The 19,109-nt window shown below is 42.3% G+C and overlaps 1 protein-coding gene across 1 annotated transcript in view; it reads left to right on the plus strand.

Moving 5' to 3' along the window:
* Positions 1 to 19,109, plus strand: part of CASR (calcium sensing receptor) — a 74,641-nt gene that overhangs the window by 37,931 nt on the left and 17,601 nt on the right. Inside the window, exons 3-4 of the mRNA XM_063148453.1 lie at positions 2,416 to 2,722; positions 5,153 to 6,031. Of these exons, the coding sequence (XP_063004523.1) occupies positions 2,416 to 2,722; positions 5,153 to 6,031 (1,186 nt within the window). The remainder of the gene's footprint in view (positions 1 to 2,415; positions 2,723 to 5,152; positions 6,032 to 19,109) is intronic.

Genomic DNA, 19,109 nt, shown 5'->3' on the forward strand with positions numbered 1-19,109 from the left:
AAATAATTTTCTGTCATACTTAGCCTGTATAATTTAAAGTGAGCAGGCTTTAAATTTGCTTTTTAATTTTGCTTCACTCAAATATATGAAGCTTATCCCAGCAGTATAGTGGTATCTTTGAACTTCCCAGGTTCTCAGTAGCCTTCCCTTTAAATATAGAAGATGCAATCCAATTTTTCTCTTTTACATGAGGAGCCTGAATATGGCTCCTTGCTTCAAATCCTATTCATATTAAAAATATCTGTAAACACGTGCAGCTTTTGAAAAAGAGGTGTCACAAACCCCTTCCTTGTTTCCATTTATCCCATGGTGCATTACTGACCACGTGAAGCAATATGGTGTGCCCAACACGTCTTTTCCTGTACACAGCACTCACTGACTCAATCCCTTTGAGCCTTGCCCTTTTATCTCAGAGCTCTCTTGTTGCACCTCATTCCTTAATGGTTTGGAACTAGAGCAAAAAATATTCCAAATGACCAAATTACTTCTATCAGTAACCCACACTCCTGTGCTTCTAAAGATATAAAGAATAATCTTAACAAAGCTAACTGTCCCTTTGGTAATAAGTTATAACTAGGACTCAAACTTTCGGACCTGAAGTGATCTGTATTGAAATTGTGCTGTCTGGGCTTCGAGGCATAACCTCAGAGCTGAACCTCATTTGGAATTTGGCCAGAGATATCCAGAGAGGTGAAATCAAGTTGAATAAATGAAGTTTTTAAGACTTAAAGATAAACCTTAGATGTGATATCATTAGAAATTCTGACCCCAGATGAATCAGATAAAACTCCTGGAATGGAAGTAATGTGGCTTTGTTCATTCAGCTTTGAAAAAGTCAGACATAGCTAACATCAACTTTGGAAGCAATTAATTTAATCCAGCCATTAAAAATGTTTAGGTCATATATCTCAGAGATTGAAGGGTTGTGATTTCATTAAGCTTGTTTTTAGAAATCTTCACCTTAGTAATAGAAACATTTCTCTAAGCACTTCAAAATGTAACTCATGTGAAACCTACAATTTACCATTTCACATAGGATCTGTTCTTGGCCAGGCTGTTCCCCAGGCTTTTCCAGTTTTGGGGCCCGTCACTTTTCCTGGTGTATCTCAAGCATAACAGCACTGACACTTTCCTGTTTTCACCTGCAACTCAGCACAGAACTGCAAACTAGCTGCTATCCTGACTCACAGTGCATTCCAAGGAAGGGCAGGTTTCTGCTGATGAAAGATTCTGCCATTCCAGCTGCATTGCCCTAAAACTCGGCAGCCTCACAGGCACACAAATGGCTGCCAGGGCAACTTTACAGGGGAAACACAGTGAAACTTCAGGATAGTGTGTATCAAAGGTACTTTCTTGCTGCTGCTTTCCACGAAGAAGTTTCTCTACTTTGTGGAAAAGCAATTCCTCGTGCTGCAGCTTATTCCACTGCCAGGCTACTGATGTTCATAAACAAGGACTCCCAGCTCCTGCAGGACAGTTGCCACCAATCTGCAGCTCTGCCTTAGCTACATGCAAGATAATCAGAAAATTCAGCTTCTCCAGCTTAGAGAAGAGAGGAGGCTTCAAAAAACAGTTTCAGTTTCAGTTTCACAGACCAGCTCTGAGGGCATCTTCTGAGTTCGTGTCTAAAGCAAATTGTGTGAGAGAACCAAAATAATGAGAAAAGTTATTCCTTGAATGAAGGCACTGAAGTATCTAATTAACAAGTTATCAGTTTGCACTAGGACCTATATTTAGAGTGTCTCTGATCCCTGGCATGAGCAGTCTGACTGTGCTCTCTCTCACAAACTGAAGGGTGCCATGTGAGGCTGAATTTCCCTGAGCAGAGCTCTGAGGCACCTCTGCATCCAGCAGCGTGCCAGTGCTGTGGCTCAGCCTGCTCTGCCTGCCCAAAGCCAGGAGGAGCTGACACACTCCAGGAGTATCCCGAGCCTAAGTCCCAGGCAGCACCAGCACAGGCTTAGCAGACACTGCCATCTGCATTCAGAAACATGTCAGAGGAGCCTGGAAGCGAACCTGGTAGGTGCAGCTTTCAGTCAGAGGATCACAACATCCATTTCCTCAGGGATCGTGAGATCAGGTTTAGGGTCCTGAGCACAAGGGACAGGCCAGTCATCACTCCAGACAGGCTGTCTTTTAATTTCCCAGGTTTTAGGGGACTTAGAAAAGGTTACCTCTGGAGTGAGCTCCCAAACTGAAAAGTTGAGAGCCAGAACTAAACCTTGTAGCAAAAACACCTCTTCTGTAGTAGACAAAAGCAAAATGTTCCAAATTTAGTAGAGTGCAAGAAATCACATAAGTTGCTTTTGCCTTTTGTATCTGGAATTTTTCACTCTGTCTTTGCCTCATTCCTGGTCTCCTCTGCTCTTTTTTCCTCCTTCTCACTCTATTTCGTTTTTATCTTTGCTCCCCCAGGTATAATTTCCGAGGCTTCCGCTGGCTCCAGGCTATGATCTTTGCCATAGAAGAAATAAACAGTAGCCCAACTCTCCTTCCCAACATGACCCTGGGATATAGGATATTTGACACTTGCAATACAGTCTCGAAAGCCCTGGAGGCCACACTGAGTTTTGTGGCCCAGAACAAGATAGACTCCTTGAACCTGGATGAATTCTGTAACTGCTCAGAACATATCCCTTCCACCATTGCAGTCGTGGGAGCAACTGGCTCCGGCATCTCCACTGCTGTGGCCAATCTGCTGGGACTCTTTTACATACCTCAGGTACGTTTCCACCTCACTTGTTTAGGTTGCAGAAGTGGCCTGCTCCTCTACTCTGCAGAGATTAAGCAGAGATTGCTTAATATTTGCCATTTCCAATAGAATTTATAGGAGAGAAGTAATAAAATGGGGGGCGGGAGGGGGTGGATGTCATTGTTATGATAGAAATATGTCCTTTGCAGTCTCCAAATATAAAGGTTACTGAGCAGCCATAACAACATTTGGCCAACAGCAGCCTAGCCTAGGAGGACTGGAGAGTCCTCTAGAGTGGTTTAGTCTGTGAATGCAGCAGTAACTGTAAACATTCTGGCTCTGCTAGAGCCAGTGCCAGCATCCACGGCCCCATCCTTTTGTTTAAGAGGCTGGTTGATCTGCCACAACCCTAAGTAAAGTACAAGGCTGACTTAATATTGTTACTCTTGATTTTACTTTTCTACACTGAAGTCAGCTTTGGAAAATATGCTTGGCCTTATCCATTTAAGTGTTACCTTGCACAGCCTAACACTTCCAATCCCTCTTCCAAAATTAATAGAGGTGCCAGAGCTCACAAGAGCCCTTATAACAAGACTGTGTCAGAATGTGCTCTCAGTCTGTCCTGAGAAATGTATCTTTGCTTCAGCCAGGGCTGCAATTCCCATCTGCACCACGAATGAAGAAGGATTCTTGATTGCCCTGTGCACAGTAATATATCTTGTCTGTTGAGCCTTATCAGTCTGCCTCCTTTGCAGGAGTCTGAAAAACTGGACATTTGGCCTCTGAGCAGGGCAGGAGTGGTTTAAGCTGTGCTATCTGGGTATTGCCCAGAGTGGCATTGGAAGTTGGTGTGTAAATAAACACCCTGATGACATCTTATGGGCATTGTTGATTTACACATCCCATTACCAAGTGAACAGGGGCAGCTGAGAAGGGTTGGTGAGTTCAACTGAACATAAGAGATGTTTGCAGTTCTCAGACTTTCTCTTTAAACAGAGAATGACATTTGTCCCATGAGGCAGTACCTTATCTAGAGGCTGCAGAAAAGGGTAGATGTCAGGAGGTTCACTTCTGGAACGAAGTCTCAGCCAGGTAGTTGAAGCATGACAACTGAAAGCAGGCTTTTAGACTGGCAGATGTTGGGTAGAATTGTCACAGCCATTTATAGCGAGGCCATTAGCAAATCCAGGCTTATTAGGCCCTGCATTTCAGTAGGAATTGGAGATGTATTTTACAATTAATGTACGGCTCATTGCTCGTTCTGTTGACGTAGACACTGAAAATGTTACAAGTTCTGTTCTGTTTCTCAGGACCTCAGGTCAGTGTCCCCTTACAGCACATGTGGCAGTGGGACACATTGCCTGTACTCCTGGAAAGAGGTTGATGGGGGTGAGAGTAGCACTGGGCAAGAGCCTGTCCAGGGGAGAGTACAGTTCTGTGAAAGGAGGTTTTACTCCTGCAGCCCTTGAAACTGCCCTATGAGACCTCCTTTTCTTTCTTCTTGCAGAAACATTAAATAACAGAGTTTAAGGAGAAGATAAGGTTTTCTGTAAATTTCCACTTTGTACAAAATGAACTGTTTATAGAAGACTTTTTCAAATGAGAGTCAGTCCCAAAGAATTCAGATACCAATCTCAAAATGTGTTTTAGAAGTTCTCCAGATCTTTAAACAGTTATTATCTGGGTTTTAAGGTTTTCTTCCTACTTGGAGATAATTCAAATTATATCTTAAGAGCATGTGGCACTTATTCTGATTAGGAAACTAAAGTATTTCTTGATAGCTTTAGAAGAGGAAATAAAATCCAGTTTTAACCATAAAACATGGTGGCTTATGAAAGATGGACTGGCTTCTTTGCTGATTCTGGCCAGCAGTCAGGAAACGCTGCTAAAGTAGCATTACCATAACACGCTGCAGGATCAAGGAAGCTGATATACATCACATTCTTCTTATGTCAGCTGACAGGGATTGTATATAAAAGGCAAAATGAGCCTGTTTAAGGATGGGGATGGATGTCAAAGGCAAGGAGAGAAAGACAGAGTAGCTTTGGAATGGCAATACCATCCTGCTGTCTCATGTCTGGTTCAGGACAGAGAAAGCCTCTGTTTTGTCTTAATTCAGTGCATTGCCCTCATTTATCTAGGTGGCATGTTCTTTTTATTTCTGGATTTGACAGAAATCTTTGCTATTCCTCCAGTCTAGTGTCCATTTCTCTCTCCCTCAGATCCTTGACCTTGCAGGTGGGCACAAGCTGGCTCCAGCCTCTCAGGTCTGAGCAGCTGCTCCTGTATGAGTGCCTCTGTAGGACAGGCACAGCAAGGAGAAACCTCAGAGTGGATCACCTGCAAACAGGCTAAGAAAATGTGCTTCCCAGGCTGGTAGGGATGCTAGGTAAATGGAGGCAGTTTATTTCAGGCATTTCACTTTATGGTGTGTTTTGCTTGTTTGCTGTGCTCTGACAGGTCAGCTATGCCTCATCCAGTCGTCTCCTGAGCAATAAGAACCAGTTCAAGTCCTTCCTGCGCACAATCCCCAACGATGAGCATCAGGCCACGGCCATGGCAGACATCATCGAGTACTTTCGCTGGAACTGGGTGGGAACAATCGCAGCTGACGATGACTATGGCCGGCCAGGGATTGAAAAATTTCGGGAAGAGGCAGAGGAGAGAGATATCTGCATTGATTTTAGCGAGCTCATCTCCCAGTACTCAGACGAAGAGGAGATCCAGCAGGTGGTGGAGGTTATCCAGAACTCCACAGCAAGAGTGATTGTTGTTTTTTCCAGTGGCCCAGATCTGGAGCCTCTCATCAAAGAGATTGTCAGGAGAAACATCACTGGCAAGATCTGGCTGGCAAGCGAGGCCTGGGCCAGCTCTTCCCTCATAGCCATGCCGGAGTTCTTCCGTGTCATCGGCAGCACCATCGGGTTTGCGCTGAAGGCAGGACAGATCCCAGGATTTCGTGAGTTCCTGCAGAAGGTGCATCCCAAGTCCACCAACAACGGCTTTGCCAAGGAGTTTTGGGAGGAGACATTTAACTGCTATCTCCCTGATGGATCCAAAAATTCTCCTGCTTCCACTTCCTTTCACAAGGGGCACGAAGAGGGGCTGGGAGCTGGAAATGGAACGTCTGCCTTCCGACCTCCATGCACAGGGGATGAGAACATCACCAGTGTGGAGACGCCGTACATGGACTACACACACTTGCGGATATCCTATAACGTGTACTTGGCAGTGTATTCCATCGCCCATGCCTTGCAGGATATTTATACCTGTACCCCTGGGAAGGGCCTCTTCACCAACGGGTCCTGTGCAGACATAAAGAAGGTGGAGGCATGGCAGGTAAGCCCTTCGTTCGTGTGCCTGTGCAATATACCTGCAGAAGGAAAGACAAGCTGTCCCAAATGCCCTTTAGGGTGCCTCTCCTAATCCTGGGTCTCAGACACAGCACAAGGCCCCTGGGATGCAGTGTGTTACTGTGTCTGAGGTAGGTGCATGCTCCCACCCGCAGGGAATGTAAGGTAAGTTGGGCTAGGCCTGCAGTGAAAGGGGCTTAAACCAGGTTACATTTTCTTGCATTTGCTGTGGGCCAAAAGTGCACACACAGACAATTACCACAGCCTGGCTGACGCACGGTAACTTGATCATATATTGAGCCTTAATAAACAAGAGGGCCTGAGGAGAACACATAAACAAGGCAAACAGTTTTTAGAGTTCATTTTCTTTGGCAAGCTTTAAATCTTTTGCAATCCCACAGCAATTTTCCATACAGGCTGGATTTCTTTCCTCACAGTTTTAAGCTTATATAGGATCAAAACAAAGAAGATTGAGTAATGGAGGAAAATTATGTGTGGCTCTTGGGCAGAAAATAGATAGCTGCTTTGATTTGGCAGTGGTATTTTTGAACTGATGAAATTATATTAATGACTTAGTCCCACTTCATTCAATGCATTCTGCCCACTGGCACATGGATCACATTTTGTCTTCTGATCCTTTATGAATACTCTCTACCTTACTATGTGTTTGATCATACTATCCAATGTGGTATTCCCTTTGTGGTTTTAATATCTACTGCATTCTTAACACAATTAGTATGGACTGATGATGATATGTCAAATATGTAGCAAATACTGGTTATCACAAAACACTTGAGCCCAAACATGCCTGAAATCAGAACACAGGTGAATAAATGGAGGATCACCTCCCGATTTTCATTGGTGTTTTCCTCTCTTTGGGGTAGTCTAACCAAAACAAAGGCTGCCCTTGCCACAAACTGCAGATGTCAGGTCACACTCACATAAGGGAACAAACTCACATAAGTTTGGTTCCTGTCTAGTCTCCTTTAACTCAAAAACATATCCAGATCAAAGTAAAAGGCTTTGTCTTGGCATTTATGGGAAACTTGCACTGCTCTAGGTGCCTGAACAGGTTTATCAAACCACTTTACTCGGAGTTGATGAGTGCAATGTTTGACCCTGATTTAGAGGAATCCAGCAATTGCTGGCTGTCTGTGAAGTTTCTGTCTTTCAAAGCTATTCTGCTTTTCAGGAAAATTTTGGCAGAAATGAGCAAGTCGCAGACAGATGTAGCTTTCACTGTTGTCAGTAAAAATGATCCAGAATAAATGTAGTTTAAGTCATTCCTTTATGCCGTGTCAGCTTGGAAAGTAAAGCTGGATATTCATGCCATTGCTAAGTAAAAGAATGTGTTTGTTGAAGGTTCCATGCTTGAGAAGAACGACCTCTCATTTCTGTGTTGCTTGTCAGGTGCTGAAGGATATACACATCAAAATGTAAAGCATCCTGCTGATCTAGGCATCTGGGTGTACATACCTGCCTGAGAGGAGGGAATCAGCTAGGAGTATGTAGAGAATAACCCCAGTGGGCAGGAGCAGGGAGCACTACAAAGGAACAGGTTATACATATAACCACCGCCGTCATATGAAGCCTTCTTGTGCTTTTTTTTCACTTTGTTTCAAAATCAAACACATGAATAGCAGGTAAATGCCAAATTTGTGTGCACACCTACTTCATGCCAGGCATTGCAGCTCATTACCTTCAGGAAGCTTTCCTCAGCCCTGGGAGTAATGAGTTCACCTCATAAACATGCAGCCTCCAGCATTTCCAGAGTAATTTTCTGAGAACCACACAGGAAAAAAAATCTTTCTACTAAAGTCAGTCTCATTTGCAGTGGTACTTCTGCCAGTGTTCACTGCCTGCTCCCTTTCTCACAGTCAGGTCAGGCTTTTCTTGATGGGAAGTGACCCAAGAGAGCAAGGACAGTGCTAGGAGGCTCCCATACCTGTGACTGGAGGGCAGCTGCTCACAGTGTGTGCAATTACTGGCCAGGCGCTGTGTGGTACAGATAAGGTGAACCTGCTGAACTTGTGCCTCCATTAGCCTGAGCTCCTGTCTGGAGCTGTCCTTGCCAGCAGGGTTGGTGGCTGGGGAGCAAAAATCATGCATTTCACAATTTAATGATGTACTATTTATTTTGTTGCCTTTCAATGGCATTATCCTTTTAACACATATGAGTTTTTATTGTTGTTTGCTAATTGCAAATTTAATGTATTTCTAACACATATCTTCTGGGGGATGTGTTCTGTATCATTTGTGGACAGTGCTTCTGTGGATCCATAAATAAACCCAGGATTTTTGCCTCAGTGATCAGTTCATTTGAAATGGAGAGCCTAGCACAAATAACTGTGAGTTGGTTAAACTGAGCGAGGTTCTCCTATTAAGAATTTACCATCTATAGTTTAAGAAGGCTCTAGGTATGTTTCAGCATGGGGAGAGCAGGATTTTTGTCTCCTAAGGTGAAATATCGGATACTACCAACTGTCATGTTTACTTATTTATAGCTACTTGTTTAAGAAACCGTTTGCTCATTTTCTCCACCTGGGTCAGTGACCTGTGACAGATCCTGTCCATAAACCCAGTGTTGCTTCCTTTTGTTTTACCAATGCCTCTGGAGCTGGCTATGGGCATTGCCAGTGGAGATGGGACTGGCCAGCCCAAGCTGTCTGGCTGCCCAGATCTCTGCCAGAGATGCAGAGATGCAGGCAGAGCTGGTGAGCAGGCAGGACAGCTTCCAGGCTGGGCCCAGAGGAACCCGTGCCACTCATTCCACATGCAGAGCTGGCCAGGGAATTCAGAATCCTGTATCTGAAAATGGGGCAGCTGGCACTTCAGAACTCTGTAGAATATTGCAGACTTTATTAGGATGCCTGTGCTGCCCTTATTCTGAGCGATCTCAGCTGTCTTGTTTTAAGAATCTACTCTGCTGTAAGGCAGAAGATAATCGAGGTGCACGCCTTTGCAAGATGCCTGCTGCAAAGGGCAGACAGTATTGTCTGCATGTGCCATTGTTGTGTCCTGCACAATATTGAACAAGATCAGATCAATTGCTTCTTTTTGCACTGTTTTGTTCAGGTAACAAAAAGGTGCAGGGCAATCCTGAACAAAATGTATAAATTCTGTCACTTCTGGGCAAGGCAAAATTTTATAAAAAGCACTGAGAACCCAAGTGCATTGGTGCAAATAGTAGAACAGAAAAAATCCTCATAAAGGCTTCCAATACCTCTGGCTATCAGAAGACCACTCTCTTTTGCTGGGGGGATTGTGACTTTTTATGAGAGCTATCAAGTAGAGCTAATTCTGTGTGTTGTTCTGGTTTGTGGCCTTGCCTACGCCAAACACAGGCTCTCCCATAAGCTACAGAATGAAAGTGGGAAGTTATGGCAGGGGGTGGAAAACAGTCTGAGAACTGCTGTACTGATGCTGACTGTTTGTCAAAATTACCTGCTTTTTTGGCCTGTTTCTCCATAACTGCTTTAACAGTCTGGTTTTGAAGCCCTTTTTTCTTAATATCTTCGCTGATAAGATTTCTCAATTCCCTCAAGTTCCTTCATTTTCTTAGACAAATATCTCATGAGGCTATTTCTGCGGTCACTTCTAGGAAAAAGTCCCTCTGTTCTTTTTTCAGTTCCCCTCTGAGCATTTACAGGAGCCTCTCTGGTGTCTCTCTCTCACTACAAGCACCCTGTGGTCCTGCAAAAAAATAGGAAGAAAACTAATAAGGAATCTGTCTTTCAGAGCAAATATTTCCTGCTTCATATTATTTTTGTGTGAGAAGATGAAAGACCTGTCTTTTTTTCTGACTGAGGTCACTCAGTTTCTGCCCATACATTTGGATTCTTGATGAGCAGCTGCTGGATGTCTCTTCGTCTTGCAGTAAAAGCATTGTGATTAAATGGGGAAGACAGGCTCCCAAGGATGTGAGAAGGCAAAGGTGTGCAGCCACAGGGTCACTGAGCAGAGAGCATCTTTGGGTTGACTCCCAGACAATTTGCAGGTTGCTGTGGCACTGGAGGCTTTGAACTTTGGCATGAGTGAAAAACAAGAGCTCTCTTAGGCACCAAGGCAAAGCACAGTGCAAGGGCTGAAAAATGTGTTGAGCTAATGATTTGCAGGTTAGAGACATGCTTGTGTGTATTATTCTGTGCCTGGAAATCTGACTGACCTCAGACACAGTGAAAAGTTGCCATATGCTATTCCACAAAATCAAAACAAATACAAATTGGCTTCACCTAGCAACATCTAAATTCTTTTATTACACTTGGGCACCTCCAAGCCAACAGTTCCTTCCTCAGTGCTAGTGATGCTCATTGTGAACAGGTAAAAATGGACTGGCACCTTCTCCAGCTTTACATTTAGGTGTGTCTTCCTGGCTGGAAATTGTGGATTGATTATGGAAGGCTTTAAAGAAGTAAATAATGCCTTAGATGACGTAGACCTTTGAGCCTAATGGCTTATCTAATCAATTTTTGTGTCTATTAAACTAGAGGCCTGTCTGAACAATTCAAAACCAGCTGCTTTGTGGTATCCAGAATTAAACAGTATCAGAACAGCTATTAGCTATGGCTGGTGAGAAAATTAGTCATTTGGGGAGAATCAGAAAGAAAGCAGAGGAAGCTGTTGAATGTCAGGCAACTGCAAAACCTTGCCTACTCTGCATTACAAATGCACTGGAGATGTATTTGTTGTGAAGAGAAGGCGAGAGGTGTGCCTTTGTTGTGGGAGGCAGGATTGAGAGGGACACTACTTGAGCCACACACAGAAATATGGGGGTCAACAGAGCAAACACAGCTATTTCCCCGCAAGGCCAATAACAAACAATTGCTTATTCATCAGTTTGAAGATAACAACTTGCCATCAGCTGAGAGCACCAACCAAGCAGACAATAGATGGAGTATTATTTAGATGTCTCTACAGCTAAAAGGAGAAAGAATTAACTGGACTCACCAGTAGAGAATGTGCTAGGAAATGATTGCCCTGACAAGGCTGCTAGAGGAAGGGTGAATGAACTGCATGCAGCAAATACAACAAAGGAGTTATGGTTATTAATTACTAAGTAAAGAATGGCTGAGATTCTTCTGAATTGGAGAAGTACACACTGCCTTATAACCAAACTCACAGTATTCTTGTCTGCTCCCAAACTCGTTGAATTTTTCATAAAAGTCACATTTAATATAGTCATTTATGTGCTGCTTTACAACAAAAGCTGTATTTTAAAAGAACTTTTTATATTTATGAAGCTCATTTAATAAGTACTTCTGTCAGTTGGGGAAAAGTCAATTTTTCAGTGTATAGTGGGAATTTGGGGAAGGCTCCATGAAATGCTCATACAATGTCTCTCTGTAACAGCTTCAGATAACAATTATCCCTTGAATTACCAAGACCTCAGACACCAGTATCTGTTACAAAGACACAGCATGTCTTTGTTGCACAAAAGGATGTCAAATTTCTTCCAGGACTGACCTTTCCTGATACTTCTCACTAATGGAGCTGGTGACAAAGAGCACCTTGAGAGCTTCCTAAAGGCACTCACAAAGTGAGATGAGGAAAGAAGTGGATATATAAAAAATTTCCATTTATCTCAAGATGGGGTTGAGGCTAACTTCAAAGTCATTATAACCATAGCACAGATTATTATTTCGTTTCTTTCTGAGTAGTTAGCTATCTTCACAAGTGCTTTACTAGCCAGTCACAGTTAGTTATCCCCAAAGTGAACTTTTATGCACTATGAAGGACTGGTGTTGTTCCACACAGAAGTTAGGAGGAATGAGAACAAATATGAGAACAAATTACTCTTTATGACGACCCTTTTGCCTTGTAGAATTATAAGAGTGATCTTCCAACTGGACTAGAAGCAATACTTTTCTCTGAAAGGACTTTCACCAGTGTCTGTAGGAAGAATGACATGAAAGACTGAAGAAATCGAAGTCTTGACATGAGATTTCTTTGTTAGCCAAGACTTATATTGATAGAGGAAATGGGGAAAAAAACAGATTTAAGCCAGTAGCCAAGTAGAACATGTGCCCAGACACAGTAACTGAATCCCCTGGAATATTAGCTGGCCATTGATGGGACCCATGACTGTGCTTGCCCACTCTGAATGTCTGAAACACTTCCATGAGTTCAGTAACTCACTGTGTCTATAGAAAACTTTGGGGATCCTTTTTTTTTTTTTTTTTACCCCCATGGATATTACGTCTTGAATAGATTATAAATAAGCATTGAACTCAGGTTTCATGGATTACCATGGTTCTGTTAAAAGAAATGACACCTAGCGTGCAGAATCTGTTGGTTCTCATTCTAACAAAGAGCTTACCCAAGCACTGAATGAATTCATCCTATAGCTCTAAATAGGAATGGATTTACAGTCAAAAGCTGTGATTTTCTCCTGGCCTAGGCAGCAGCACAGTTCTTCAGAGCAGTGTCAGCAGTGCTCTGTGCAGGATGCATTTCAGACCTCAGTGGAGCTTTGAAAAGACTGCTCCATAAAGGGCTGTTTGAGGAAAGTGACTGCAAAGGGCTGTAAAGGGACACATCTACACAGTTGTTCTCTGCACAGATGGGCAGGGATGGCATTAAACACCTCCCAGAAAAAAAACATTTCAATCAGACTTTGTTTACACAAGACCACATATGTGAATTATACTACTTGAAAACACAGCAGTTGAACCTTTGGGTCTACTAGTAGCTTTAATAATAGGAAAAAATTTTACATATTTAATATGAAACCTTATTTAATTACAAAAACCCTATCTTAAGCTGTTAGGTACTTCACCATAACAGTTATTGTGCAGTATGGTGATGTCCCAAGAGCATTAAAGCATCATTTACTCAGTTAGGACTCCTGCCAGTAGATCCTTCACCCTTAGTACATAGCATCCTGGGCTATTGTACCAGATAGATTTCTCCATATTGTATTTACTGCAAGTGAAAACCAAAGCAATAGTGGCATCAAGTCTGGACTAAGTGGATCTGATTTTGTTTCATGCCATGGCTGGTAAGGACAGGAGCACATAGCACAAAATACCATCTAGCAGCACTGACAATTAGGTTTCAATTGTAGCTGTACAATTGCCTTTTTCTGTCCAGAGACTACCTCTCTCCACAAAACCTCAGCAGAAACCTAAAACATGTTTAAACAGAGTCACTTCCCAAATGATCATGCAGTTTGAAATCCTTTGTATAATTAATTATGTAAATTTATGCCATGTTCAGGAAAGTAAGTAATCTTGATCCAGCTAAAGGCTGCTTCACATCAAACGTAAAACTTAGGTATTTCATTTCTGAAAGGCTGTGTTTGACAGCCAAACTTGTGTTTAACAAGATTTATTTTCCCCAAAGACATGCTGACTGGTGGACCTTTTTTTTAATTAGTATGATCCATAGCAGGCCACGTCTCTTGTCACAGATCATCTCTGATTTCCTGTTGGGATTTACTGACCTTTAGTTTCATTGGTCCTTACTTGGGCTTGCTTTATTAGATTTAAAAGTCCATATAAAGTAGGCATAATTTTTCTCCATATAATATTTATGCACATTGATCAAATTCTTCCTCGGTCTTACCTTGATAATTTAAACAGAGTGGTCTTTTAGTCATAAGGTATGTTTTCTGCTTTAGTTCTGTACCTTGTCCATTCACTCATCCCTCCTTTTGGCATGTATTCAGTATTCCTTCAACAGACTCAACACAGCAAGACAGTGAAAAAAATCCCACATTTGCATACTCCTATTACTTCCTCATTTGTAGAAGCACAAGGTACCTGAGCCTTCCGTGCCACAATGGAAAGGTCACATTTAGTTGCCAGTAATCTTTTGCAGCAGGTGGTACCCTTTCTGTGCCTGGTGTGAATTCCTCATGCCTTGATGCACAAGCCTGAATTTCCCTGTATTAAACACAGATATTTGAAAGCAATCTAAGGGGAAAGGCTTTTTCTTGAATATTATTTACCATTACCTTAATCCATGAATTTTCAGCAATTTTTTCCAGCAGTACTTTTGTAGCTGCTGCCAGGGTACTAATGAACATATTTGGAAACGGTGAGCTATACCTTTATATGTGTATATCACTTGGTTGCTGGTGAGAACACCACATAAGCTGACCCATCAAGTCCAGTTACAGGCATTAAAACTGGTCCTTGTCTTAGGAAACCCTAAGCTTCACCTCTGTTATAAAATCCACTAGGCTTGGGCTTTTGATTTCTCTCTGGACATCCTTGAAAACATGGTACTGGTCCCAAATCAGTTTACTGAAGCTGGAGAAATTCCCCATGAGCTGATGATCTGCCTCTGTTGATATCTGTTGGGCAATTCCTGATCCCTGTTACATGAAGTATAAAGCTCAGTTATTTCACTTCTGAAGGGGTATGTCTGTCAATCCAACTTGAATTTAAGAAGATCTCTATTCTTCAAATGTTACTAGGTGGCAGCAATTATGTTTCCATCCTACAGTTTTTTATCAATCTCTCCTCAGCCCTAAACTCTTGTTTTCCATTGTTGTTCCTGTGATTCACGTCAGGCTAACCAGCCTTTGGCTTCAGAGGACCTCCCTCTGCCTTTTACAGAATTGTCATTTCTTGGCAGCTGTTGCAGCCCACCAGAGGCTGACACTGAGCAGAACTTTGGGCACAGTGCTGGGAATGCATTACTCTTGCAGGTGTAGCAGAAAGGTGGATTTGGGTTGCTGTGGAATAAGATTAGATAGCATATTGACTTTGTCATTCAAAGGCAGTGGCATTTTTATGTGTATATCATAAACCTACTGTATTAGTGCTCTCTTTATTGCTCATGGACTGCTGTGATCAACTGCCTGGTTCTGTCAGCCTTTTAAATCCAATTTAAATTGCTCAGGCTGCCCTCTAATCTCTCTTTAAGGACTTTCTACCTCAGTTAATGTCACATTATAGCTCCAAAACAAGTGCCCTTGAGATAAGAATGTCTGTGATTTTTTCTGATAGCAAGGGTACTAACACATCATTCATTTAGCTTTCCTGCCCCTCCTCAGCTCTCTCTTTAGCATTCCATCCTCTTCAGCTGTCCCTTACAGCTTACTTAATGTCGTGAGGATCTGGCATACATGACACCTTTCAATTTTAGTATGTTCAAGGAACTTCTTATATATTGCCTGGTGAATTTTTTCTTCTTTGTTCTCCAGGAATTTTTATGTTCAGCTTTCTGTTCTTTTCTTACAACACCTGTCTTTTTCAGTCTTACTTGGATGTTCCATGTTGGATTAGTGCTTTTAGAGCCACCATAACAAATACTGCTCTTTGAGCTCTCTTTGTATGATGAGGATGGCAACATATCGTCACTCTCCAATTAATGAGCTTTTATTTTAATGCGCACAGGCAAAATTTTTAACTGAAAATGGGTTTATAATGCATAGGGTACAGTCAGTCAGTCCTTTCCTCTAGCTTGTCCATGGATTTTTTTCCATTCTGTGGAGTTCCATCATCACTGTCCTATGCTTGTACAACACCAGAGTAAACACTAGTCAGAAGTCTCCTTTATTTTATATAGCATTATATCCTGCATCTAGGGGTTTTCCACAGACATTATTTTTGATTTTGCTGCCATAATTTTTGTCCTGATTCCTAGGAAAAGAATTAATGCTCACAGAACTTAAGGAGGGGAGAGGTGCAGTCACTTTCAGCCGTTTCTCCCCAGAAGGAACCTGCAGTCAGTAGATCAGATTAAGTCTCTTTGGGATGGCACTGAACTGGGATTGAGGCTACTCCAGATGCCCTAACTCCTGAAGTTGCTTGTAAGAAGGACTTTTTTGGACTCTAGGGAAGTAATACTACACTTTCATGCTTTGGGCCATACAAATATATTGCAGTATCATCATACAGCTGAATCTTAATTTGAAACAGAAAAAAAAGAAAATTTTAGACGTAAAAAAGTATTTTGTCATCTCATTTCTACTCTTGAGCTAGTCAAATTCACTAATTACACTTAATGGAAACATCACTGTCCAAACCAACATTTTGACAGACTCAAAGTGAATTGTTTCTTCTTTTTCTCACTAAAAAAAAAGTAATTACAGTTAAAAAAAGAACGGTCACTTGAAGGTCACACTTTTGAGTTTGACTTTAAAAAATATGTTTGTACTGAATTTCATTTGAGAGGATTTCACGTTTCCCTGTGTAAATCTTTGGTCACACTGGGTGAAATCATGATTCTTTACCAGAGCACACCTATGTGAGGTGCTGTTTACTATCAGCTAAGGATTACACAGTACAGGCTCAGGACTGGTGTTCTATGGACAATTGCATTTAGAACTGTCACTGTGCACAGGGCCAGTAGGAGTTGTGGAGGATGTTGGGGGAACAAAATATCCTGGTCCCATCCTTACTGCATCTTACAACCTCCTACTGGTGATTAAATCAGTCTGGAAAAGACATGCAATGCCAAAATGTTGCAAGATCATTTCTTGATTCCTTTGGGAACCTCTGTGAGTCATCAGACAAGTCTTTCAGAAGCATTTCAGACTCAGGTTTGCAATGGAATCGAAGCATCTGCAGCCACCAGTAAACACCAAATGGGTTTTTCTGAAGTATCACAGTCAGACCTGACTTGTGCAGCCTCTGTTATAAAATCCACTAGGCATGGTCTTTTGTTTTATCTCTGGACATCCTTGTAAATATGGTACTGATCCTAAATCAGATTAGTCCCATTTTCTATCAAGTCCCATTTAGAAAAGCTTGCCTTTGACATTTTTGGTTTAAGTTACTTGCTTCTACTGCTGTAGTAGTAACTATTAATTTGTTCATTTTGTCACCTTTTATTATCAATAAAGCACCAAAGCTGCTGCAGTTTTTAAGCAGCAGAGCAGGGTCACTTGGTTGCTAGTGAGAACACCACATAAGCTGACCCATCAAGCCCAGTTACAGGCACTAGAACTGATCCTTGTCTTAGGAACCTCCAGGCTTCACCAGTTTCCAAGCGCTCATAGCATAGAATGAGAAAGGAAAGCACCAAGCACCTTCCTGTGAGCAGCAACTGAAGGTACTTCCAACACAGTCCACATGAGTTCCTTGTTCTCCCAATTTCTGCAAGTTTCTATTGGAGATGCTGCATCTCTCACACAAAGAAAGGACAGAATGTATGCATGGGTTCCCATGTCAGCACCAGTGCTGTTCCTCCCCAGGGGCACTGGTCAATGGGAGAGGCAGAGAGAGATCCAGCCCCCGTCTGCCTAGGGAGCATATCCTTCACAGAAGCAGAGCAGAACCAAATATCAGTAACAATAGGACAATCAGCACGTCTTGTCGTGTCAGCTGGATGTGCTGTATTTCTCCAGAGACATGAATAAGGTCAGTTGCCTTTGCAGGGACAGGGGTCTCTGCTTCTGTGAGAATATACTGCCTCTTTCCCACAAATCACTACATATATTATAAACAATTACATAATTCCATGCTTTCATTTCTCTTGAAATGAAGATTAACTGTCCAAGAGCTATCATCACCAACTGTGGACATCTTTTATCTTAATTTAATTCTTCTTTTCTGATCAAATTTCTTGAACTAACAGCTTTTTCCAGAGGACACTTGTACTATTGGTGCTATATTTTCAGTATAATTTTTTCTTACTTTCATATCCTAATATTTAGTTTGCTCTTCCTGCTGCACAAGGCACAGAGTGATTTTACTAAGCTGCCTACAATAATGAACAGGTCTTTGTCTTGAGCGGTTAGTTAATTTTCTTCAATAAAGACTATGAATAGCTTAAATTATTACTTCTAATATATGGCACATTGCTTTTGTCATACACATCTAATTGTCTTATCCAATGACCTTCCCAGCTTTATAAGGAAATAATTTCGTTCTTATCAAAGCATAACAACATTGAATGTTTTTGAGTTATTCTCAAGCTTCACACAGCTATTCTTGAGTATTGAATGAACTCTTGCTTTTGTTCTGTTTTTCAATTCAGTGCAGTTCTAGTGTTCCACCAGAGCTGGGATGTCCATCCTGTCTTGTCGAATTTCCCTTGGGAGTATTGTCTGTGTGTCTCTGGCTGACCATCAATTCCTCTCTCTTTGACACCAGCCTTTCTTCCAGGCTCTATCCCCTTTTGTTCATCTGCCCTGTTGCCAACCTGACAGTTTAATCCCGGAGTACAGCCCAGGCCTTGCACAGTAGGTGCTGACTGGTTTTCATTATTTTGGCATGAAGTGCTCAGCATCCCAACTACACACCCGGCACTCCTTGTGCATGGAGCTGGATGTGTGTAACCAGAAGACATCCAATTCTTTTTTGAGGTATTTACAGTGAGAATCACAGCTCTGTTCCTGGGTGCCTTTCAGCTTCTCCACCCAAGATACTTTTATAGTGATAAAAAGTATTAACAGTCACTTCTTCAGAGCAGTAAACCAATAGACACCAGGCAGCTTAGGTGGAATCTGGTCACCAGAGATAGGACCTAAGGGAATGGCCTGAAGCTGTGTCAGGGGAGGTTTAGATCAAATATTGAGATAAGGTTCTTCACCCAGAGGGTGGCTGAGCACTGGAACAGGGTCCCTAGGAAAGTGGTCATAGCACCAAGCCTGACAAGAGTTCAAGAACCATTAGGACAGTGCTCTCAGGCATATGTGTGATTCTTGGGATGTCCTGTGCAGGCCCAGGAGTTGGACTTGATGATCCTTGTGGGTCCCTTCCAACTCAGAATATTCTATGATTCTGTGAATATAGCAAGTGGTGTGAGGCAATGAATCACATCCTTCACTGGCTGAAGAATTCCATTATTTTCTGAATGGCTTTTGGAAAAAGGTGAGATTAATGCTGTTGGCATATTCTGGAACCTTGGTTTGAAAAACAACATCAGCACTACTACTGATGCTGTCCCTCTTGGTGTACGACGGGCAGCAAAGAAGGAGGAGAGGTTATGGAGGAGAAGGAAAGTTCAGCTCCTGCTGACAAGAAGAATGCTTTGGACAGAAGGGTGAAATTCATCTTGCCCTGCCTCAGGCTTCTGGAAACAGGTATTACTGACACAGGGGTCAGGGCCAGCACCTTCCTGCCTGCTCACTTCCTGTGTGTCAGAACTTGTTGATGTTGTGATGACAG

The sequence above is a fragment of the Melospiza melodia genome, chromosome 2, assembly GCF_035770615.1.
Source record: "Melospiza melodia melodia isolate bMelMel2 chromosome 2, bMelMel2.pri, whole genome shotgun sequence".
Taxonomy (NCBI): Eukaryota; Metazoa; Chordata; class Aves; order Passeriformes; family Passerellidae; genus Melospiza; species Melospiza melodia.